This window comes from Petaurus breviceps, unplaced genomic scaffold (genome assembly GCF_028583685.1).
Source record: "Petaurus breviceps papuanus isolate PSGF00001 unplaced genomic scaffold, PetGlider_PUasm1.0 126, whole genome shotgun sequence".
Taxonomy (NCBI): domain Eukaryota; kingdom Metazoa; phylum Chordata; class Mammalia; order Diprotodontia; family Petauridae; genus Petaurus; species Petaurus breviceps.
Window position 1 is genome coordinate 40,497,845 of NW_027185655.1, and position 25,532 is coordinate 40,523,376.

At 39.5% G+C, this 25,532-nt stretch overlaps 1 protein-coding gene across 9 annotated transcripts in view; it reads left to right on the plus strand.

Annotated features, from left to right (window-relative positions):
• The window catches only part of ALPK1 (alpha kinase 1), a 152,339-nt gene that overhangs the window by 76,348 nt on the left and 50,459 nt on the right, over positions 1–25,532 (plus strand). For 6 of the 9 annotated variants that reach the window (XM_069095308.1, XM_069095302.1, XM_069095352.1 and 3 more), the window contains 3 exons: positions 597–679; positions 5,074–5,297; positions 14,279–14,433. In XM_069095308.1, coding sequence (XP_068951409.1) covers positions 5,186–5,297; positions 14,279–14,433 — 267 coding nt within the window. In that variant the 5' untranslated portion in view covers positions 597–679; positions 5,074–5,185. The remainder of the gene's footprint in view (positions 1–596; positions 680–5,073; positions 5,298–14,278; positions 14,434–25,532) is intronic. The other 3 variants (XM_069095333.1, XM_069095314.1, XM_069095343.1) reach the window with 1 other exon arrangement.

A 25,532-nucleotide genomic window follows, 5' to 3' on the forward strand; every position in this document is an offset into this window, starting at 1 on the left:
TACAATGATTATACTCATTTGTGAGTTGGGGCAGGAGGCTTCCTGTACTGCTCTGTAACTATATTATAAACTTGAGGGTAGGGAGCATTGATAATAATAATAAAATAATAAACATGAATTTCTATTGTGCTTTAAGGTTTGCAAAGACTTATTTATAACAATTCTGTGAGGTAGATAGTGCATACTGTCATTATTCCCATTTTAGAGATGAATAAATTGAGGGTCTGAGTGGTTGTGACTTACTTATAGTCCCACAACCAGTAAAATGTGGTGGATCTTGAATCAGAGAACTTATATTCAAATCTAGTCTCTCCCAACTTGCTACTTGTATGACCTTGAACAAGTCACTTAACCCTTCTAAACTTAAAATTTGAAGTCCTGTAATAACAAGTGTCTAAGGCAGGATTCATACATAGGATTACCAACTCCAACATTCATTCCCCTAGACAACAATGTGTTTGACTCTGTTCCTTGTTCAGTAATATTTGCTGACAAACTGATTTATGGGCTGTCTGTTGATGGAACAAACCAGTAGGAAAAAATTGGCCCAGTGAGGTTTTCAATTTTTTTTATTTTTTTCCCTCTTTCTGGAAAAGGTGCTAATGATCAGTGAAATGTCTCAGAGGCAGCTAATCACCAAGAAACAAGGGATCCAGATAATCCATAGAGTTGAAAATTGGTAAGTAAATTATAGGATTAGTCAATTATCCCAAAACAAACAGGGACAGCTCCCCTCCTTCCCTCCTGATAGATTTTGGGGTTAGTAATAGGGCTGAACTGCGAAAGGGCATAGGATCAGACAGATGGAAAGAAAGGGAAGAGTATGTGTGTGGGTCTTGTAGTCTGTTTTTTTTTCGCATATGAATATCTGACCTCATTTGAGAGTCAATTTCAAGTAATGCTTTGTTATCTTACTCTGTATTATGCCTCTCCTTTCCTTCATTAGTGTAGATATGAAGAAGCAGATTACTTGCAAAAACTAATTGCTCTATTTGGACTCGAATGGAATTTTAATTTTAGAAGTCTCAACTTTACATAAAAATAGTTTTAAAGGAACTGAAATAATCAAACACATAGTTCTCCACAACATAGCTATAAAACTACTCTTTAAAAAGAGATTTTTATTTTAGTACCAGATCTTTGTATGCACAGCTTGAGCAGCATGACATCATTTATTCTTCTGCCTCCACTTGATGAGAACAATAGGAAACTGCTATAATTTGGGACTTAAAATGGTATAATGATTTGGCTATGGTTTGGATTAGATGAGTGAATGCATGAAAAGACATTTATTAAGCACTTTCTATAGACTGGATACTGTGCTAAATGTTGGAGACACAAATCCAAAAAGCAAAATAGTCCCTGCCCTCAAGAAACTAACATTCTAATAGTGGAAAACAATACATATAAGGAAGCAATGTCTAGGGAGGGCAAAACTGAATCAAATGCCTTACCTTGGCATTCAAAGCCCTCCACAATTTGGTTCCAATATATCTTTGCAGTCACTAATTCTGCTTCATGTATACATTCCATCCAAACCATACTACTTATTGTGCCCTAGTCTATTCCTCTTTTCTTGTGTCTCCATGACTTGCTTCACACTCTTCCCCATCCAATTTTACTGTTTCAGTGGGACTTTATTAACTGTAGACAAATACAAAATCAACTTGTCTATCAACAACTGTTGCAACCGTCTCACTGTTGGGGGCGGCCGGGCCTTACCCTCTCTGGTACTTCCGCTGCGCAGTCGGGACGCGGACCAGCCGCGTTCTCCAAGAACGGAGTCACGAGCCAGGAGAGACAAAAAGTAGCAAGACTTTATTAGGCAGCTTCTTTTAGCAATCACACCCTAACTCCTAACTCCTCTTTGAGCTTCCCCACTTTTATCCCCCTTCTGCCCCGCCTTCTTCTGAGGCAGAAGTTCCCATGGTGCCAAGTCTGAGCTAAACTCAAGGACACAAGTCGGGAGGTAACGGAGCTCTCTCCTGGTACAGAGCGCTTCCCACAGAATATCTGAATTTCCTCCACAGTGTTTATTCACCAAGGTCAGCATGCCCTTATCACTGTAAAGTCAGCATATTCTGGGTCTCATGCCTCCAGGAGAACTGCACGTACACCCCCTAACAAACAACCATTTATTAAACACTTACAATATGTCATAAGCACTGTTTCTGTGCTAAGTGTTGAGAATACAAAGGCAAATACAATTTCTGCCCTCAAGGAACTTATATTTTATTAGGAAAGACAACTTGTGAAGATATATCTGCATCTTTATCATCTATATACATGAATATTCTGTGTGGATCAACAGTAATCATAGAGGGGAAGATCCTGCTCTAGTAGTGGGGCAGGGGTGAGGAAGGTGATCAGGGAACGCTTCCTGCAGAAGGTGGGGCTTAAACTGAGTCTTTTTTTTTTTTTCCAACATTCACTTTTATAATTGAATTCCAAAATTTTTTCTCTCTTCCCACCTCTCCAAGGCAGCAAGTAATCTGATATAGATTATACATGTAGAATCATATTAAACACATTTCTATATTAGTCGTGTTGTGAAAAAAGAATCATAACAAAAGGAAAAAGTCACATGAAAAAAATTTTAAATAGGTGAAAATAGCATGCTTTGATCTGCATTCAGACTGCTGTAGTTCTTTCTCTAGATATAGATAGCATTTTCCATCATAAGACTTTTGGAATTATCTTTGTATATAATTTGTCATTGTATTGCTGAGAAGAGCCAAATCTATCAAAATTGATCATGCACAATGTTGCTGTTACTGTGTACAATGTTCTTCTGGTTCTGTTGAACTGAGTCTTGAAAGAAACCAGAGATTCTGGGGGTGGCCAGGTGGTGCAGTGAGTAAGAGCCCTGGCCCCAGAATCAGGAGACCTGGGTTCAGTTCCAGCCTCAGATACTTAACACCCACACAAAAATAACTGGCTGTGTAACCTTGAGCGAGTTACTTAACCCTGATTGCTAAAAAAAAAAAAAGAGAGAGAGAAAGAAAGAAACCAGAGATTCTAATGGGCAAAGATGAGGAGGGAGAGTATTCCAGGCTTGGGGACAGTCCTAGTGTAGTCATGGAAATAAGTGATGGTGGTGGCTATGCCAATGCTGCTTCTTCATGCTGACAACTTTGTTTTTCTCTTCTCCAGTCACTAAGTTCTATCTTGGCTTCATCCTCCTGTCTTCACTTTGTTCTGAGGGAAAACCAATGATCACATCAGGATATACACAAGGTTTCTAATCATAGAAAACAGCCTGTTGGACATTGCCCCATGGAAACATCTAAACTCAACATGTCTACTGAACTCATCATCTGTCTCTCTTAACCTTCCATTATTCCAAACTTCCCCATTTCAGTCAAAGGCATTGCCATCCTTCCAGTGTCTCAGATTCATAATCTCAGCAATGTTTTTGGTTCTTTACCTCACTGCATGTATCTAACCTTGTCATCTCTACCTTCACAATGTCTCTTTCTTCCGATCTCTTCTTTCTACTCAGTTACTACTTTAAGTCAAGCATTCATGACTTTGTTTCCAGATTGTTACAAAAGTCTCCTTTTTGGTGGCCCCTCCTTGAGCCTCTTACCTCTCTTGTCCATTCTATACTCTGCTGATAAAGTAATTTCCTTAACCACATATCTGACCATGTGCCTTCACTATTCAAGCAACTCTAGTAACTTCTTTTTGCCTCTAGAACAAAATATGAGCTCCTCTGCTTAATTTTAGTCTTACACAATCCAATCTCAACCTACTTTTCTATTGGACATTACTACCCTTCCCACATTCTTTGATCCATTGAAACTGTCTTCTCTATGATTCATTTATGACACCATGATCCACTGTACCCATCTTTACAGCCTTGTTGCAGTGATCCCTTACACTTGGAATGCACTCCATCCTTGCCTCTTCTTCACAGAGCATGCTCTCTTCCTTTAAGATGCATCACAGACATCTGCATATAGCTTTTCCTGATCCCCCCTCAATCGCTAGTGTCCAAACTAGTTTGTACTGAACTATTTTGTGTATAGATATAAACACAGACTTTTAGATAGACATAAAGATGTGACATAGAAATAAATCATAGATACAGAGCTAGATACGCATATGTAAGGTGTCCCAAAAGTCTTAATGCTGTTTTAAGCTTTAATAGCCCCAATCAGCTTAAAATTGCACTGACTTTTGTTGTTATTCAGTCATTTCTCAGTCACCTATTAGCTACATGTGACCCTGGGCAAGTCACTTAAACTCTGCCTGCCTCAATTATAAAAGGAGCAGCATAATAGCCCTTAACTCATAAGATTGTTGTAAGGATCAGATAATATGGCACAATATAGGTGGTTCCCTTTCTCACTTCCTTTCCTCTGAAATTATTTTCCATCTATCCATCCATCCATCCATCCATCCATCCATCCATCCATCCATCCATGTATCTATCTGTCTGTCTATCTATCTATCTATCTATCTATCTATCTATCTATCTGTCTGTCTGTCTGTCTGTCTCTCTCTTCTTTTCTTTCTTTCTTCCTTTCTTTCTTCCTTCCTTTCTTCCTCCCTCCCCCCCCTCTCTTTCTTTCTATATCTTCTATATACTGCTCCTTATTTTTGCCCTTTTTTGTATTCCCAGAACTAACTAAGCAGAGTTCCCAACATATAGTAAGTGTTCAATAAATATTTGCTGACTTACTGAATTTCAAGCCTGGGATTATATGATTGTTTCCTGTAGTCTGCCAGAGATAGAAAGTCTGATGCCTGTCTGGCCCTAAAAGTATCCAAACGCATGAAAATGAATCATAAAGAGGGTAGAGAAATCCAGAATGTCCACTGCTTGCTTGGCCTCCTCACTTGGCTGCCAGCCCACCCTGGGGCTCTGTCCCTTCTGCTCTCTGCTTCCTCTGAGGTGCTCTCCCTCTGGAGTAGGCCCTGTGGTAATTTCACACTGTCCTCTAATAAAGTCCTCAGAGGCTGTCATGTATTTCCATGCATTGCCCCTATTATCTCTCCCTGCTTGAGCCTTGCAGATAATTGATGATGCTTTAGTTAATTATCTCCCCCATCTCTTTTGTTCACCAGGTACCTCTGCCTTGAAGGGGATCCCTTTATTGAGAATCTGTGTCTTCTCCTGAGTAATTGATCACTCTGCACCCAGGGACACCAAATTCATAGTTGAGGGGGAGTAATCATCATGAATAATCAAAAAGCCGTGGCTGGGCTGCTGCAGGAGTGCAAAGAGGCACTGGACACACTCTCCAGGCCATTGGGGAAGGAAGACAAGAGACGGTATGAACAGTGTCAAGGTGAGATCTGGGGGAAGGAGACCAGAAAGGATCCCACTGGTTCCATGTTCTTAGCCTGTCCTGTGTGATGCCCGTCCTCCTCCCTGCCCCATTTGTCTGCCCTTGGCAGATGAGCAGTGAGAGATGGCTGGATTTCTGGGGCATGAATGGGACATGGGCTGCAGGCAGGCAGGGGAGGAAGCCCACTTTGTTGAAGTGAATTGCTGTCAGTTCCAATTTTAGGCTCCAGTAAACATGAGACCACAAGGAACAGTTTGGTTCAAGAGGAACAATGGCCCCAAGTTTGCTGCTGCACATAAATTTTAATTATTAAAAAAATGAACTTCTGAATGGTGCCACTTCTTAAATTAAAAAAAAAAGACAAACAACAAATAAACCTCAGAGTTTGTGCCTCTGCCTGAAGATTTCTAATGTTTTGGTTTATATTTCATGCCTCAAACTCAATCTCTCTTTTGGAGGGCATCAATAGATTTATATAATGATATTTTAATGACACAAAGAGATATGAAATCAATCAACTCTAACATATAGTAAAAAAAAATTCATATGTAGAATGAATATCATGAAAACTAGTGGTTGCACAATTATTTTGGTTTGTGTTCAATTTTGTATTCTGAAAAAATCTATGGGAAAAAATGTGATTTTAGATCAGAAGGTATAGAAAGTGACTTCCTACATATTCTCGCTCCACTTATGAGTGAAAACCCATTTTTAGTCTGGCTTCATCTTTCTTTGATTCTATCAACTTCATTGTGTCATTGTCTCCTCATTCCTTCCTTTTTTCTTTCTTTTTTTGGGGGGCAGGGAGAATTTTATGCTTTGTTTTTGTAAATAGAAAGACATTCTCCATGTTAACCTCACACTATATTCTCATTCTGGTTATTCGGCAATGGCTACAAAGTAGTGTGAGAGATTTTAAATGTTGCACATATGCATATTGATGTGTGTACAATGATTTGGGTATCTTTTTCTAATACAAGATTCTTTTTTTGTTTTTATGTCTCCATTTTTTCTGACCTGCCTTTTTGTGCTCTTTTCAATATAACATGCTTTATCACCGATCATTTGTCAACTTTAGTTAGCATGTCCCAGTCAGGAGTATTAATCAGGCCATTATCTAAAAACACACTTTTTGCTCTGTGATCTGCATTTTCATACAAGCATCTCCTTGGCCATCACTAACAGGTCCCCTGGTCTTTAAAAGCAGACTGAGTAGCTGTCCGTGGTTCTCTCCATGGGCAGCATGTAATGTTCTGTCATTGACGTTGATACCCTTTTTTCTCCATAGGACACTTTTCCTCCTTGTAACAAATTCTTTTAAACTTTGTGATCTCCTTTTAGGGGATACCCTGAACCCCTTAATCAGGTATAGCTTTTTCTTTTTCTTTTTCCTCTCAAATGCCACAGAATGGGAGAAATAATCAGTTTAGTTCCAGATAAGGCAAATCAGCACTTTATAATCGTGAAATTAGACACGGCCCTTCAGGTAAGGAGCTTCAGGAAGTAGGCAATCAAAGGGCAAAGGGAGGCTGCTGCTTGTGCTGAAAACCACTGCCCTGGGCTGGTTGAATAGAATAAATGCAAAGAAGGAGCAAACATCTCTGCAGAGCCTGAGACAGTCTTCTTAATAACAGAGCACAATTGCCGTGCGTGGACATGCCACTGGAGGGCATGGATTGGTGGGGAGGCTGGCTGGGCTTGCATGGCAGATCCCTTCTCCTCTGGCAGGTGGTTTCTGAACAGCCCTAGCAGGCGGATTGTGCTCACTGATTTCATCAAGCCTGCATGTGCGACAACAGAATGGCATTAGTACAGGGTCACTTATGGCAGCAGTTTGAGCCAAAGGGATTCTCTGAACACAAACACAGCCTTTTTTATTCCTCTTTTTTCTCCCTCCCCCCCAATCCCACCCTTTCCCTCAGATATTGTTCTTGTCAGCATGGGCGAGTCTCCCCAAAGAGATTTAAAAGGGGGAAAAAGGAACTGAAAGCCAAATACGTAAGTGGAAAAGGCTTATTCTGGGGACTTTTTTTTTCCATTTTGGTATTTCCCATTGGACTTTGCTGATAGAGAGTTTAGAGAAAGGTTGATATGGATGAGACTAGAATGAGATGGATCTTTTCCCATTAAAACATTTTTGCATTTCTTCAAAACTCTAAGTAGTTCATAGGTGTATGAAAATCATATGCCATCTCAAATCACAGCTGTATATCAAGTACCATTACCTAATACTTGATTCACTAAAAGAAGATTCTTAAGAAAAAAGAAAGTCAGGCCCACGTTAGAGACATTTCCAGAAACTGATAGTAAAAATGACTGGTTATGTACCTAGGCATACAGCAGTGGTTTTAAAGCTTTACATATATATATATATATGTATGTATGTATGTGTGTATGTACATATATATGTATATATATGTACATACACACACACAGAGTTCATAAGTCAGTGTTCTTTTTCCTAAGGAACCAAGGCAGTCTGCATATTTAAGCTGGCAGTGTTATGAGAGGCTCGTGTATGTGCCTTTTCCTTCAATGAGACCAGCTGTTTTTGTGGAGTTTTTTTTTTTAAGGCTCAAGGGTCTAATGTGTTTTGAGGTTTCTCTATATGTGCAATAGGCAAGATTTGTTTATTCTATAGTCCCCATAATGCATGGGCTGGACAAGAAAATTCATCGACAATAATATAACTTCTAAAATTTTACAGTACATCTAGTAAAACCCAAGACCCACCATGATGCTTTGGCCCATCCTTTGAGAATCACTCTTGTGCAGTATGTAAGATTCTTCAGACTCAGCTGTAAATGATTGCATGCCCTGGATTGTATACCTTATTCAAAAATAACAGAGTAGATAAAAGGGGAGGATGGTGTAGCAATGTATATTAAGATGTGATTTTCATGCCAGGAGATCCAGGAATCAAAGAAAGAAAATACAGAGGCAGAAGGGAATATAATGCCTACTATGTGCCAGGAACCCATCTAATTGCTTTACAAACAGTACCTCATTTTATTTTCACAGCAATCCTGCAAGGTAGGTGCTGTTATTATGCCCCATTTTATGGTTGAAGAAACTAAGGCAAACAGAGGCCAAGTGACTTGTCTAGGGTTACACAGCTACCAGTGTCTAAGGCCAAATTTGAACTGAGGTCTTACTGACTCTAGGTCCGCGGCTCTAATCCCTGTACCAACTGCCTCTGTAGTAGAAGTGGAGAAAGAATTTCAGTGAAGATCAAAGGAGGAAAAAACAGGGGTAACTGTCATTGGTATATACTACAGATCACCTGGATAAAAAATAGGGAATAGATTAGACATCCAGAAAACAGACCACAGGCCTGGCACAGAGACATCTTATAGCAATAATGGGCAGTGATATGCTGGTAAATGTTTAGCAACTAGCTTTCCAGGAAGGAATATATGCACAACACACACATTTATATGTAATCTACATTATTACCATATTCCTTTCACTTTTTAAACTCTAGACTATGAAGAAAACAACACATTAAGCCCCAATGTATAACTATTGCTGATTTCTGAGATATAAATACTCACATGGGAAATTTAACAACTGGCTTTCAGGAACCAGTTTTTGAGGGCTTTACAATGCATCTGGGAATGAGGAGATTGCAGTTGCTGGAATTCCCTCTCTACCAAAAGCAGAGCAACTAACAACCTCTTGGCTTCCCCTAGAGATAGTGGAGGAAGAAACAAGGGGAAATTTTTTTCTGCATCTAGTTGTCAATCCTATGAAGGAATTGGTTGCTAGGGTGGGAAATGATGGCAAATACTGAGCAGGTAACCACTTTACCACAGGGGCAGTGATACCTCTCTCAGAAGCAATCTGGGCATAATCTGACATAGACCTTAGATTTTAGAAATGTTGTTTGTTTTTGTTTTAATGCAGTCTCTCCTCATGTCTCCCCTAGATTATTTTTTTCCCTTTTTGGAGGAGGGGAGGCAAGGTAATTGGGGATAAATGACTTGCCCAAGGTCACACAGCTAGTAAATGTTAAGTGTCTGAAGCCAGATTTGAACTCTGATCTTCCTGACTCCAGGACTCTCTATTCACTGTGTCACCTAGCTGCCCTTACCTTAGATTTTAGAAAAGCAGGTTTCAAAGAGTTCAGAGGAAAGATAGCAAGGTCACATAAAGTGAAATGTTTCCGACCAGGTCAGCCTATGAGAGATGGAAGATAGTCAAGAATGAAATTCTGAAGAGACAAGGAAAACATGGAGTGTATGTGAAGGGACCAATTTAATTGCACAGGGAACTGACCAAACAACTTATACTTTAAAGAGAAATATACTGGGGATGGCTAGGTGGCACAGTGAATAGAGCACTGGCCCTGGAGTGAGGAGGACCTGAGTTCAAATCCGACCTCAGACACTTAACACAAAACTAGCTGTGTGACCTTGGGCAAGTCACTTAACCCCAATTTCCCTACCTTCTCCCTTCCAAAAAAAAAAGCAAAAAGAAAAATCTAATAAAAAAAAAGAAATATACTGAAGTTTGAAGTGAGGCCAAGGAATAAATCCTATAAAAATAATGATAGGGATATTTGAACTCTGAATGAGCTAATGAAAAGTTAAAGACAATAAAAAGAGGTTGTTGGGGTTTTTTTGCTTTTTGTTTTTAGGAAAAAAGAAAAATCACCAGAAGGACAGGATCTTTGCTGGGGGGGGGGAGGAGTAGGGGGGAACAAAGATAACTGACTGAAAGAAGGCAGGGTTCAATCTTAATTGTTTCTGTTTTCTCTGCAAAGATTAATGATCTTTATACTGTAACTGATAGAGCAAAAATGACCACCCTGGAACTAATGTCCAAGATAAGTGAGGAGACAGTAAGAGGGCACTTAGCTGCCTTTGATAAATTCAAGTCACTTGGCCCTACTGAGCTGCATTCTGGGTCCTGAAAAAGCTGGTAGATATGACTGCTGAGCCATTGTCAGTGATATTTGAAAAACAGTGAAAGGCAGGAGAGGTCCTGCAATGCTGCTGTTCAGTCATTTTAGTCATGTCCAACTTAACAAATGATCCCATCTGGAGTTTTCTTGAAGTGCTTTGCCATTTCCTTCTCTAGCTCATTTTACAGATGAGGAAACTGAGGCAAACAGGGTTAAGTGACTTGCCCAGGGTCACACAGCTAAGAAATGTCTGAGGTCGGATTTGAACTCAAGAAGATGAGTCTTCCTGACTCCAGGCCTGGAGTTCCATACACTGCACCATCTAGCTGCAATGTTAGAGAAGAACAAATGTCACAATTTTTTTAAGAAGGGGTGGGTATGAGTGGATAAAGAATAGTCTGCAAACCATTCTGATTGTGGGGAAAAGTCTAGAATGGATCACGAAAGAGAAGTTGACAAACAACTAGCAAGAGAAGTCTATTACAAAGAACCAGCACAGTTTCACCAAGAATAGGTCATGCCACCTTGATTTCCTTTCCTTTTTTTTGACAGCAGCCTAATCTAGTAGATAAGGGGAATGTGGTGAATGTAGATCATTTAGATTTTAGTAAAGCCTTTGATAAAGTAGCTCATATTATTATTGGGCTCATGCAACTGTTGAGGTGAGATGTGGATTGGTTGGCAATACCATCAGATGGATTCTGTTTGGATGGATAGGTTTAAAGGGTAATTAGTGATTCTATATGGGCAGCTAGGTGGTGCAGTGGATAGAACACCAGGCCTGGAGTCAGGAAGACTTGAATTCAAATCCAATCTTGGACACTTACTAGCTGTATGACCGTGGGTAAGTCACTTAACCCTGTTTGCCTCAGTTTCCTCATCTGTAAAATGACCTGGAGAAGGAAATGGTAAACCACTCCAGTGTCTTTGCCAAGAAAACCCTAAATGGGGTCACAAAGAGTTGGACACGACTGAAAAATGCCTGAACGATAAACATAGCAATGGGCAGCTAGGTGGTACAGTGGACATAAAATCCATGGGGTCACATGGACAAAATCCATGGGGTCACATAGAGTCAGACATGACTGAACAGCAATGATTTAATAGTGATGTGGCAAGAGGTCTCTAGTGGAGTACCCCAGGGATCTATGGTTGGTGCTGTACCATTTCATATCTTTATCAATGACTCAGATAAAGGCATAGATGATATGCTCATCAAATTCACCAAATTTACCTTATGCCTGGAATGCTTTGCCTCCTCAGCTCAGCCTCTTACAATCTCTGGTTTCCTGGCAGGTGATACTAAGCTGAGAGGGGTAGCCCACCCAGAAGAAAGTGGAGTCAAGCTCTAAAACGTCCTTGACAGGCTAGATTATTGGGCTAAATCTGGTGAGGTGAAATTCGCTAAGAATAAATGCAAAATCTTATACTTAGATATAGAAAATGAACTTTACAAGCATAGCTTTATGAGGCAAAGTTAACAGAAACTGTTCATCTGAGAGGATAGAGAATTGATGAACCCAGAGAGTGGATTGAAGCATTTTTCCCTTTATTTTTCTTGCTTTTTAAACAAGGCTAATATAGAAATGTCTTGCATAACTTTAGATGTATAATGGGTGTCCTCTTTCTTGCCTTTTCAAAGAGTGTGGGAGGGGATGGAGGAAGAAAGAGAATTTGGAACTGAAAACAAAATAAGTTTTTTAAATGATGGGGTAGGGTGAAGGTGGGGGTAGGTTAATGGCCTGTAAAGTCAATATGAGTCAGCGGTATGATGTAACAGCAAAAAAAGGCCCTCATGCAATCTTGATCAGCATTAAAAGGGTCTAGCTTCCAGGAAAAAATCAATTCTCAGAAGCACCAAGGTTTACAACTTAGAGCTTTTCCATTGAAACTCTTGACCTTTTGGAAAAGTGGATCATATTGCTCAAAAACAGGAAAAGAAATACTATAAACCAGGGATTTTTAACCAGTTTTGTGCTATGTACCCCATTGGCTGGTGGATGAAGCATATGGACCCTTACTCAGAAGAATGCTTTTAATATATAAAATAAAATACACACATATTTGGTGTAATGTATAAATAATGTTTAAAATAAAAAAATTAAAAGGAAACTAATTATACTGAAATTAGGATGGATTCTTCCCCATTTGAGTTTGCCCCCCCCATCAAATCTATCCACTGACCATCAAGGATCAGTAAGGATCTGCTGTTAAATTTAAAAAAACAGAAATACATAAACCCTATTTTTAAAAGTGGTTTGTTTAAGAAGAAAAAAACAACAGCAAAATTGCTTTCTATTAGAGAAATATTTTAGTAGCCATAACCTCCCAGTGACTTCCAGTTTGGTACTCAAGACTTCCCCAATTTTCCAGTGTTCTATCTCTGTGTAACAAAATTTTCACTTTTTAAAGTTAAAATTAAACTTTTACTACAGCTTCTTTTTCTGTACATTATATGGCTTATCTTGACGTAATCCCATGGCGTTCATGTGGACTAGTGGAGAATGTCAAAGGCCAGAGATTCAAGTGCCAGATCTCCCATCTCTGACTTATGTGGCAGCTAGGTGGCACAGTGGGGAGAGTACTGAACTTCATCTTCCTGAGTTCAAATCTGGCCTCAAACACTTACTATTGTGTGACCCTGGGCAAGTCACTTAACCCTGTTTGCCTGAGTTTCCTCATCTGTAAAATGAGCTGGAGAGGGAAATGGCCAACCACTCTACTCTCTGTCACAAAAACCCCAAATGGGGTCACAAAGAGTCAGACACAATTGAATAACAAAATGTGGAAGAGTGAAAAGAACACTGAGTCTAGTGTCAGAAAGACCTGGGTTCAAATCCAGTCTCAGACACTTATTAGCTATGTGACCCTGGTCAAGTCACTTAATCTCTGTCTGCCTCATTTTTTCAATTGTAAACATGGGGATAATATTAATACCTACCTCCCAGAGTGGTTGTGAGGATCAATTTAAATAATAGTTGTAAAGTTCCTGGCACAGGGTAGACACTTAGCAAATGTTTGCTATCCTTTCTTCCTTTGGCAACTGTGAGTGGCAGTTTCTTCATCTGTAAAATGAAGGGATCGAGCAAAACAATCTCTCAAATCCCTCATGCACCACAATCCATCTTCCATTTCCCTGCCTCCGTCCTCACTTCCTGGGGCACCTTGGCTCCTCGTCTCAGTCTCTTGGGATCCCCAGTTTCTTTCAACATTTGGCTCAAAATTTGCCTTTGAATTCAGGCTGCATCTACAGCAGGAGACTTTTACTGATCCCCTCAGCTGTTCAGTGGTTGCTTCTGCAAGGTTACCTAGTACCTACTTTATATGTCTTTAGTATTTGTCTATACATGTTTTGTTTTTTTCTCCTCCTAGTATGTAACCTTCTTGAAAGCAAGAACTGTTTGATTTTTGTCTTTCTATCTAGCCCCAGTGCCTAGTACGATGACTGGCACATAGTCAATGTTTAATAAATACTTGTTGATGGATCATTTCTACCCCCACCCAAAAATTCTCTGATTCTATGACAGTCTTCAGTTTTTATTACTCCCTTTCAAATCTGATTTGTTGATTTGGGGCCTTTGATTTCTTTTCTTCCTTTCTTTTCTAACTTTCTCTATCCTGACTCACTGTTAGTGAAAGTATGGAACACACCAGACAAGAATGGGCCGGATGAGTGGGTTCTCCCCATTCTCTCTGTTGTCCCTCTATCCACTTGACTCCCCACCCATGCCATTCTTTTCCTCGTTTGACAGTGAAAATAATATTTCCGCCACTCCTTTCTCTGATTCTTCATGCAAAGGTAATCACTGGAGTGCTTTGCTTCCTGCTAAAAACACTTTTCAATGCCTGAGTACCCCAATTTACCTGTAGGGCAGAGCAGAGGAAGGCAGCCCCTGACAGGTAACTTCTCATTATTACTCTCTGAGTTAGAACCAACAGTTTGGAGCATCCAAGGAGAAGCTGAGGGGGAGGGGGAGGCTGTTTTTTTCTAACAGAGGTGCTTCATCATAACATGAGTGACTGGTTTGCCTTTTCTTTGCCTGCAATTTCCTTACCTGAACTCTGACCTTTTCAGCTTCACTCCCCAGCGAGTTAAGGACCCTAATCCAAGAGGCCAAGGAAATGAAGTGGCCCTTCGTGCCAGAGAAATGGCAGTACAAACAAGCCGTGGGGCCCGAAGACAAAGCAAATCTGCAAGATGCAATCGGCGCCAGACTGCATGAGTTACTGGTAAGGAGCTCCCACCACCTGTTTCTTTAAAACCCACAAGTGTAACATTTTGAGAGTCTGAAAAATGTCTCCTGAGATCAGATTTCTTGAAGCACAAGACGCCTACATCCCTTCTGGTGGCTTTGCCAGACTTACTAATGAGGGGAAGTAGCTATTAGAAAAAGACTGGTCATCCAGAAGTCTGTCCATGGGAAGCCTAAACAACAGCTAATGGATTGGTAGCCAAAAAGCTCGCCTACGACCAATTAGATCACAGCATTCCTGAGGCCATTAAGATGCTAGAAATAGCATGTTGGATCCTATTGTTTTCATATAGTTTTGTTTTGTACTTTCCTAAATTTGACTATGGTTTTTAAAAAATCCACAGCACTTTCACAAGTGTTTTTGCTTTGGGGACTAAAGGAAATTTAGCTTTTAACTTATGCCCTCCTGTGCAAATACTAGCCAAGGTAACCCTGCTTAGACGAGGCTCACTCAGGGTGGTATGGTCATAGACACTTTATCTCAAGTCTTAATGTGATCTGACATGCACCCCCAGTGCTTCTTAGTCTCCGCTCCCCTTTTGCTTACTCATCAATGAAGGAAGCTGTGTCTTTGAGTTCCAGAATAACCGACATGTTTATTCTTTATTCATTGAACTCAATTATAGAGACTTCAGTACAGTACTGGGGCACACTTATACCACTACGCGGGGTGATAGTGGATTCCATTATCACAAAAGAACTCAGTGTAAGAAGGAACTGGCCAATGGGATTACAGTCCTTAGAACATGTGTGGTATATTCTGCTTAGTATCAACTTGTACGGAGGCTTGGTAAGCACGCTTCCAGAAATGTATGATGCAACAGAGGAAAATTTCTCCACTTACATACATGTGCAGGTATCCTGTTTCCTGTTGGCTTATTCCATGGTGATAAAAAACCTTCTAATTAACTGCTGAACTGGAATGCTGTGTGAATTCAAAAGGCTTCAGTGGGGAAACTTCACCTCTCTCTCTCTTCTTGGCAGCACTCAAAGGAGGAGGAAGAAATGCCATATGCCTCTAGGTGTGAAGAGAGGCATTAGCTGTGGCCTTCAGCCATCAACTGCCTATCTCCCCACCCAAGCTGTCATGTGTCCATGAACACATGGCACTGTTGCTTTTGTCTCTTGTGTTTATTCTGTCTTACTCTTTAGGTGACAGAGGTATTGAAGGTAGAATAAATAGACCAGGTCACAAACTTGGGAGCTTCAATGACTAGCGTACATAGCTGTGTTTATTGACTTGATGAGTCAGTTTGGAGGAATCAGCTTGACCCAGCCCAGCAGTGACTTGACCTGGCAGCCAAGACACTGCATCTTGCAAGCAAGGAAGTAATTCCTCTATTGGCTGTGCCAGATCCAGAAGTGAACCTTCTGGGAGAAATGTTTAGTGGTAGCCAATTTATTTTTTAGTCCACTCTCCCTAGGGACTGAGGTGGCCCTGGTCCATTGAGTCTTCAATATTCATTCACCTAAAAGAAGGAAAATATTAATACACACCAGGACTAAGCAGCAGCATCGTGTTTACTGGCCTCCTGATGACCAAGTGGGGAGATAGGTTAGCCCATCCATAAGCTGACTCATCCCCTCCACCTGGAGGCTTATAGAAAGTCTTCCTCAGTTGCTGGAAAGCCACCAGGGAAAGAGTGACCTTTTATCTGTTCAAGTTTCTTTGTATTTACTCTCATTTCTACTTTAGCAGCCAATTAGGTTAAGAGAAATGGACAGGTATTATACAGCACCTACTATGTGCTAGACACTGTGCTAAGCACTTTAAAAATATCTCATTTGATCCTCACAACAAACTGTGAGGTAAGGGCTGTAATTATTCCCATTTGACAGTTGGCAAAACTGAAGCCAACAGAAGTTAAGTGACTTGCCCAGGACCACACAGCTAGTAAGTATCTCATGCCGCATTTAAACTGAGGTCTTGACTCCTGGTCCAGTACTCTATCCACTGTGCCACCTCGCTAGCTGCTTCTAGTCTTTCCATCACCATGGAGTCAACTGACAGGAAACAGAATAACTATGAATACTCCAAATCAGGGAAAGGGCCTTCCAGAGTATCATGAATTTCTGGAAATGGATTCACTGAACTTCTACATGGGTGATACCAGGAAGAAAACACCATGCCTGCTCCAAGGACTGTAAACTCACTGGCCAGTCAGGAACTAGGGATGCCATTGAAAGTGCCATTTTTTGTTATTTTGTTAAACTTACCTGTTCTTTCCTGAATGCTTCATAAGAGAAATGATGCTTATCTTATGGTTTTCACACACACACACACTCATGAAATTAAGCCAGAGACCAAGCCTTTGTAGCAACATTAGCATTGCTATTCGTTATATCTGATTGCACATGGTGCCACACAAGGGACAGTATACCACCAACTGGTCCTTGCCTACTAGAATAACGTGTAAGAAATAAGCACCAACACACACAAACATGTATAGGATCCTAGGTATAGAGCTGGAAAGGGATCTCAGAGGCCGTCTAGTCCAACCCCTTAATTTTATAGATGAGAACATGATAGACAGCCTTATAGAAACATTAAACCAAAATATGACAGGACAGCATACTGACATACAAGTCTATTGAGACAGACTTGAATACCAGGGAGGAAATGTCCAAATCAGATAGGCAACGATGAAACAATAAATCCTTCTCTAATCAATCCAGAAAGACTTGATAGTGGAGTTAAGAATTTTAGGAACTGTTTAAAAGATGGGATGATGGCAGGTGATGGCAGAATACCCATGCAGATGGATGGGCCATTAATTAGACATTCATTGCTTGGGGCTTTGTCTTTGCTTCAGCTGAGGACTCAGGAAGGGATGGAGAGGTGGTCTATTACAATGTTATTCCCCATATTTTATTCTTCAATTCTAGCCTTCTGGTTCATATCTCTCTCTCTCATTGTGAGTTTATGCTGACTTCAATTGAAAAGCTATCGATTAAAAAAAAAACCTCACTAAATATGGGGCAAGTATGATTATTGGAATCTGGATTTTGTACTTCATATTTTCAGAATACTCTTATACTTATGCATCTGTTATTCAGCATCAGATTTCTCTCTTTATTCTATATATCTGGCAAACAAAAACTTCATAGCACTGAGAATTTAAAATTTTGATACCCAGCTCATAAGGTCAGTTATTGACATCTTCAAGAATTTAGACTATTAGGCCTCCATTTATCTCGAATAATATTTTTATTCTGTGTGGCTTTCTGAGTATCAGTTTATATTTGCTTATTCAGTGAGCTATAATTTTTAAAATGCACATACTTTGAAAATATCCTTCAGATCTTTCCCTTTTGTGTAGCTCCCTGGTGTATGATTGCTAAAAGACCCTGTTTTGTAAATAAGGACAACTCTAGCACTTTAAGAAGTTAGACCCAGCAACTTTTAACCTAGCCCACTATTATTATTTTAGTTTTTTCAGAAACAAAAACCCAATCATAGTCATTGTTATACATCTCTGTGTGTGTGCGCGTGCATGTGTCTGTGTGAGAGAGAGAGAGAAAGAGATAGACAGAGAGAGACAGAGACAGAGAGAGAGAGAGAGACAGAGAGAGAGAGACACAGAGAGAGAGAGACAGAGAGAGACAGAGAGAGAGAGACAGAGAGAGACAGAGAGAGAGAGAGAGAGAGACAGAGAGACAGAGACAGAGACAGAGACAGAGAGACAGAGAGAGACAGAGAGAGAGACAGAGAGAGACAGAGAGAGAGACAGAGAGAGAGACAGAGAGAGACAGAGAGAGAAATTTGCTTGAGGCTGCTATGTTGCTTATATCTAAGTTTAAACTTCACTGAAGCTGGACAGTTAAGCTTTCATAATTGTTTTCACTCTGTGACTTAGTTTATCTGTTTTCCTTTTCCCTCTCAGGTTTTCCCTTCTCTTCTTCATCAGACCTTTCCCCACCAATGAGTCCATTTTTCATATGGGAGTGTGAGAGTTGTTTTTGTTTTGTTTAATTTTTTTAATGCTCCAAAACAATCCCATCCCCATAACAAGTTCCCAACTTCATTAAAGGGGAGGGAGTAACCACAGCACATTTGGGATACAAACTGTCCCTTTAAACTTCTTCCATTGATTAAAAACGAAGTCAAAGAATAACAGAACTGAGAAAAAGCAAGTTATAAACATATGTTTTTCTATGCTATAGCACACTCAGTAAAATTGGGGAAACCAGTCATTTTGACCACGCCAACTCCAACAGAATATTTATACTATATTTTGCCTTTTTTTTCTCTCCTATCCTCACCATTCCCTCCCCTTCCTTTTTCCCTTTGGTGTGTGGCCTCGGACAGAAATTTATGGCAGGGGCCAACCTCCTTTACAATACACACAAAGCTTGAGAGAGTCTGTCTGCTCTCTCCCAGAAAAAACACCTGCAGTAAGCTCTCCAAGAAACCTGGATAGATGGGAGATTAATGTAGCTGTAATAGCAGAGCAGTGTTTGGGGTATTATGCCCTCTCCCCAGGTAGATGGGCCTTTTCCGAGATGATACCAATTATTTATTGCTGAAACATCTGTTGATAACTGCAGCTGCCCATGTCAAACAAAGCTTATCATGGGGTCACAGGCTCTAGGGACCGAAAAACTCTCCCTCATGCTAGTTTTAGGCCATTCACTAACACCTCCCCCCAAGTCCATGGGTTACCATCTCTTTAATGTTTCATCCTGCCGGCCAAAATACTTTGTAAACACAGCACTGCCATGCCCTGTGGGCTTTGAAGTATTATTTCATCTCTGTTGGTAATTTATATTCCAGGGCTATTGTACTGCAGGGGAAAAAAGAGGGAAACCTTTTTTTGTTTTCCATTTATTGTAGATCTCCTGACACTTTGACCTGTATTATTAGTATTAGTCAAGAAAGGGGATTTTCTCTCTCTCTCTTTTAAAAATAAAATAAAATAAAATTTCAAGGGAAAGCAGGAGCTCCTTCAGCCCTTTTGACGAGAAACAGCGTTTACAATTTGATAGAAAAAAAGATGAAAAGCGTGAGCGACTTTTTTCAAGTGTTGGAGCGAAGAGAGTTCCAGCCTGTGAAAGAAAACAGTAAGGGCTGCATCAATATTATTCAGCAAAACCTTTGATGGGGATCATCAAAACCTATCAGAAACATCTAGTTTCATGTTGGTTTTGCTCACTTTTGGAGGAATGAAGTTGGGCTCTGGCTCCTGAAGCCCGGCTTTGTCAGTGGGCATGAGCACTGACAGTAATCTGAGAAAGACCATTGGCTTTTTCATGGAGTTCCTCCCCCACCACCTTATTATTTTTTTTAGTAATATTAACTTAAAATTCTAACAAAATAAAGATGTGGAAAAAAATCTGAAAAGCTGATTAAAAAACACGAAACAAAGGGAGATTATTTAGTTTGTAGCTCTGAGAGCGTTTATTGAATAAGCATCGAGATGGGTCAGATTGCGTTAAATTGGAAAGTAAGACTAGGGGACCAGGAGGCTATGTATGGTAGAACAGAGAGAAAGCAGTGCATTGGGATTCAGGTAGATTGGGTTCTAGTTCTGATTCTATTATTTATTAATAATAGCTCGCATTTTTAAATAATAATATTATACATTACATCGTTATTATAAATTATTATAATTATAACACTATATTGACATTTTTATTTTCTTAACTGCTTGATGATGAGATCATTTTACTTCCCTGATCCTCAGGTACCTTTTTTAAAATGGGGATAATAGTATTTCACTGGCTACATTATAAGGGGTGTTGGGAGGATTGAATAAGATACCATGTGCAAAGCACTCCATAAACCTTAAAGCCCTATATAAATGACTGCAATATTATGAGTGGAAATCCTGTTTCTACAGGTCTGGGAGTTCTGTTGGTAGATGGTAGGAGTGGATTCTTTCTGACCTTTCCTCTGCTTTATTCTTCCTGCCCACCCCATCCTTACTCCCACAGCCCCCCCCCCCCCCCCCCCCCCTCATCCTAACCAATACAATGCTGAATTCAATTTGGGAATGGTGGATACTTTTCATAGGCCTAAAAGAGACTCAACTGGAAATTTTTACTAAAATCAAGATGAAAAGACTGTGCAATAGATGTAGATAGAGATGCATAGATATGCACACATACATGTGTGTATACATATACTTATGTATATACATAAAACATACACACACATATATATACATATATATGTGTATGTATATATATAGATAGATAGATAGATACATCACTAGAAGGAAATTCATGGTAGGAGCCTTATTCTAACTCCTTGACTTATGTAGTTATGAAAATTTTACTCTTATTATCTTCCAAGAATATTATTTTCATACTTATATTACTTAGCCCTCAGTTTCCTCATCTGTAAAGTAAGGTGGGCAAGCTAGATGACTGTTACATCCCTTTCAGGTGCAGATACTTGATACTATAAGACTATGGACCTGGTTTGGAGGGGAGGGAAAGAGAGGGAGGAGAAATCAAATGTTTTTTTTTCCATTTCCCTTGTAGTAACTTAAGAAAATTATGGATTGTGAATGACTCAAGTTTGGAGTCAATTAGTCAACAAGCCTTCATTCACTGATTAAGGGCTTTGTGCCAGTCAATGGAGTAAGTTCTGGAGTAAGTTCTGGAGGAAGGAAGGAAGGAAGGAAGGAAGGAAGGAAGGAAGGAAGGAAGGAAGGAAGGAAGGAAGGAAGGAAGGAAGGAAGGAAGGAAGGAAGGAAGGAAGGAAGGAAGGGAGGGAGGGAGGGAGGAAGGAGGAAGGGAGGGAGGAAGGAAAAAGGATAGAGGAAGAGAGGGAGGGAAGAAGGAAGAAAGGAGGGAAGGAGGGAGGTAGAGAGGTAGGAAGGTAATTTTTTCCTCCTGTTTACCAACTTTTAAAACAAAATTTTATAGTGATCAAAATGAAATAGTTTCTTAACCAGTAAAGAAATTAGAAAATAATCAGATGTCTTTTAATCCAAAGTCACTGAAAGAGTGTGGCAAAATATTGAAGCAGCTAAAACATGTCATTTGGGGTGCCTGGGAGTGAAGACAGAGAAACAACCACCAGCAGGTGAGAACTCAAGTATGGGGTTATTATAGAACAAAAGTCCAAAATTGAGAAAGGCAAATGTGCAACAGCGCAAAGCACTAATGAATCTCAAGGCTGAAGGGCTGTGTCTGGGACGTAACAATGAAGTACACTCAGAAAGCAGGCTGAGAGGGAAGGTGCTCTTGAAATAAAGACAGAAACACTAAATACAGGTAACCAGCAGGGGGTCATTAAACCATTCAGATGCAAGGCTTCATGTCAGGAAAAGAGAACACCAAAGTGGCAGCAGGTACATCTTGCATTTAGCTTTCCTCTCTGGGACTGTTTTTCCTGAATGGGTCATTTAGCTCTGAATACCTCCTCTTGAGCTTTAATAGTTGAAATGTCCCTAATTGACTGAAAAATGTGGCAATCACAAATGATGCACCTGTTCTTTTTCAACAGCGCTCATTCAGGGCCGGTATTTCACTCGAGTTTCAAAATCCTCTGCAGTCCCCAAGTCATAGAATTTTAGAGCTAGAAATAGGCTCAGGCATAACTGATCCCATCCCCTTATTTTACAGATGGGAAAAGAGTGACATCTTGGTTTGCTAAAAACCACTAAACAGCAAAGTTTAGAGAAGCAATAAGGATCTGCATTTCAAAACCTTTCCAAACTTCCAAGATATGAAATCATTCAATTAACATTTATTGAAAGCTTTCTCACTAAGGATATACAAATGAAGACAATTCCTTGTCGATGTCCTTTGGAGTGTAGGAAGACTGACATTTTTGCTACAAATTCCTGTCTATATTATGCATGTATGTCAACAGTCAACCTGGAGTGTTTTGCTATTGGATTTTCACCGGAAAAAAAATTCAGTCTTTCTATAGGAAAAATGTCAGGTCAATTACACAAACACATACACAGAAATGTTACATCTGTTAAAAATCATAAACTCATAGATACAGGTGAGAATGTATATTATATCAGCATATAGAACGATACATATATAATATAGTATGTGCTATATATACATATAGAGAGTATGTACAAATGTTTGTGTATATATACACACATATATGGGGTAGTTAGATGGTACAGAGGATAAAGCACTGGACCTAGAGTCAGCATAAATGAGATTTCATAGGAAGACATAGGAGACACACAGGAAATCTCATGAATAAATTAAATTAATCTTATTAATATGGGAAATAGTCCCCAATAGCTAATGAAAGCTTTTATTCCATATGAAATTGTCATGGCTGAAATTTATGCTCATTAAATAAAATGTTGTTGAATATTTCATTTATTTCATTTCTTGGAAATATGCATAGTAAATGATATTTTCTATGTGTCCAGACTTTAGGGACTCTGTGTGTGTGTGTGCGTGTGTGTGTGTGTGTGTGTGTGTGTGTGTAGTTTTACACAAATTATCTCTTTGGATCTTTACAACAACCCTAGGAGTCAGGTGGTATTATTATCCCTGTTTGACAATTGTGGAAACTGAGGCAGAGGGAGGCTAAGTGACTTGCCCAGGGTTACACAGCTAATTTGAACTCATCTTCCTGACTCAACCTAGTGATTCATTGCTACCAGTCAACATTTATTAAATGCTTATATTTCTCAGGCACTATGCTAAATGCTAGGATTACAAATACAAGCAAACAACAGCAACAAAGATAGTCCCTTGCCCTCAAGGAGTTTATAGTCTAATGAGGAAGGCAACATATTGAAGGAAAATGAAAAAAACAGGAGGAATGGGAGTGGGATAAGGGAGTGGCAACAGTCAGATGAACAACCCACAGAGTTTTTCCATCAGTAAAGTAAAATTTTCAGTAATTTAAAACTTGATCCAAATCCAGGAAATATTTATTAACTATGGGTATTTGTGATAGTATAAAGAATTGGAATAAGGAAAACAAAGAAAAGGAAAGAATACTTGATGACTTCCTGATTGTGAGCAGGCAGTGTAGAGGACAGCCTTGCCTTTCTTTAGACCCTGTGTCAGTGCAGAATGCTAAGCTGACCCAGAAAGTCTCCTTTTCCCTACTATTCCAGAAGACAGTAATCACGGAACAACACACTGTTTGCTGGCACCTGCAACCTGTAGAACTCTATGATCTCCCCGAAGGAAAACAGAGTCTAGGACCATTTTATTTCATGAGGAAGCAAGGGCAATGTAAATGAGATTTTTTTTTAATTACCTATTGTTCACCCTATTAAAATCAGTGTTGAATACATATTAGATGCTATGAGATTTTTTTAATAATGCCTGTAATTTCATTGGAGTATAACATTCCCCAAGAAAAATAAAAAAATAAAAAAGCCTACTTAAGCAGATTGAAAAGTGCCCTATGATTTATTGTTTTAGAGGACAAGTATCAAACATGCTACCAGTGGCCGGTAACACTCCTTAGTGCAGCCCAAATCAGACCAAAATGAAATTGGGAAATATTTAACAAAATAAATAAAAATACAATAAAACATGGAATAACATTTTACAACTAAGTCAATATGTAGAGATCTTTATGTAGGGACTTGTTCCTCTCAGCCCATTTTCTTTTAGAGTTTGACAATCCTGCCTAGAGTGCTAGAAGGTTAAAGTGACTTGGACCAAAGTCACAAAGTCAGTACATGTTAGAGGCAGACTTTAGTCCAGATCTTTCTGACTCCAAAGCCAAGTCTCCATCCAGTGTACTATGTGCTTCAATTGTTAGTATGGAGTTGATAAATTAGATTACTTTTCTCCTGGGAGATAGCTCCAACATGATGCTAACAACTAATCCAACCTGTTCTGTAACACACCAATAATTATTACCTTAGGATCTTAATGAACTTCTTCAGGCACGGAGAAATTCTTACAATTCAGACTTCTTACTGAGTGATTTTTTAAGGTCAATATATTTTCTGCAGCAGTATGGATATTATTGCTTAACATCTTAGGGTCCCAGTCAGCTATCTAAGAAGATAAATTGCAGAGCATTGCAGACCTGCATTGGCAGAGAGGGAGAACTCTCACTGAGCATTCTCTATACCAGTGAAATCACAAAAGAACTGCAAGGCATAATTCTAAACTCTATACATGGAATGTACTGATCTTTAAAAAATAAAACAAAAAAAAAGCAAAAAACAAAAAACATCCAAGTTCAGTGGATAGAGCGTTGGGTCTTAAAGTCAAGAAGACTCATCTTCCTGAGTTCAAAGCTGACTTCAGACACTTACTAGCTTATGACCCTGGGCAAATCACTTAACCCTGTTTGCCTCAGTTTCCTCATTTGTCAAATGAGCTGGAGAAGGAAATGACAAGCATCTTGAGTGAGAATCCCAAATGAGGCCATGAAGAGTCGGACACGACTGATGTGATTGAATGACAACACTAGGTAGAATGTGAAAATGTAATCTGACAGGCAAAAATGCCATGTTCCTCCAGAAAGGGATGAAATTAATTCTGGTTGAGGGAATCTTGAAGGGAATGGCATATGAGCTGGACTTTGAAGGTTGAATCACACACAACTAGAAGCAGGAAGAACATTTAAGATAGAGGGAATAAAGAGCATGAACAAAGGTATTAAAGGATGTTCAAGGAAAAGCAAAGCAGTATAGATTGCTTGGAGTGCACGATACCAGAAGGTGAGAACAAGGATACAAAGGGGGTCAAATCCTGGAAGGTTTTAAATGCCAGGCTAAGCATTTTGGTCTTTATTTGGCAGGTTAGGGAGAGTCATTGGAGGTCTTACTTTAGTAAGGAAGGAATTTGTCTTAGTAAAGGACTGACATGATCAAAAATATGCTTTAGGAAGATCAATATGGCACCACAGTGTATAGAACAGATGGAAATGGGGAGGACAGGAAGACCATTAACAGAAAGGGGGGGAAGAAAAAAGAGAGAAAGAAAGAAAAAAAGAAAGGGAAAAAAGAAAGAAAGAAAGAAAGAAAGAAAGAAAGAAAGAAAGAAAGAAAGAAAGAAAGAAAGAAAGAAAGAAAGAAAGAAAGGAAGGAAGGAAGGAAGGAAGGAAGGAAGGAAGGAAGGAAGGAAGAAAGAAAGAAAGAAAGAAAGAAAGAAAGAAAGAAAGAAAGAAAG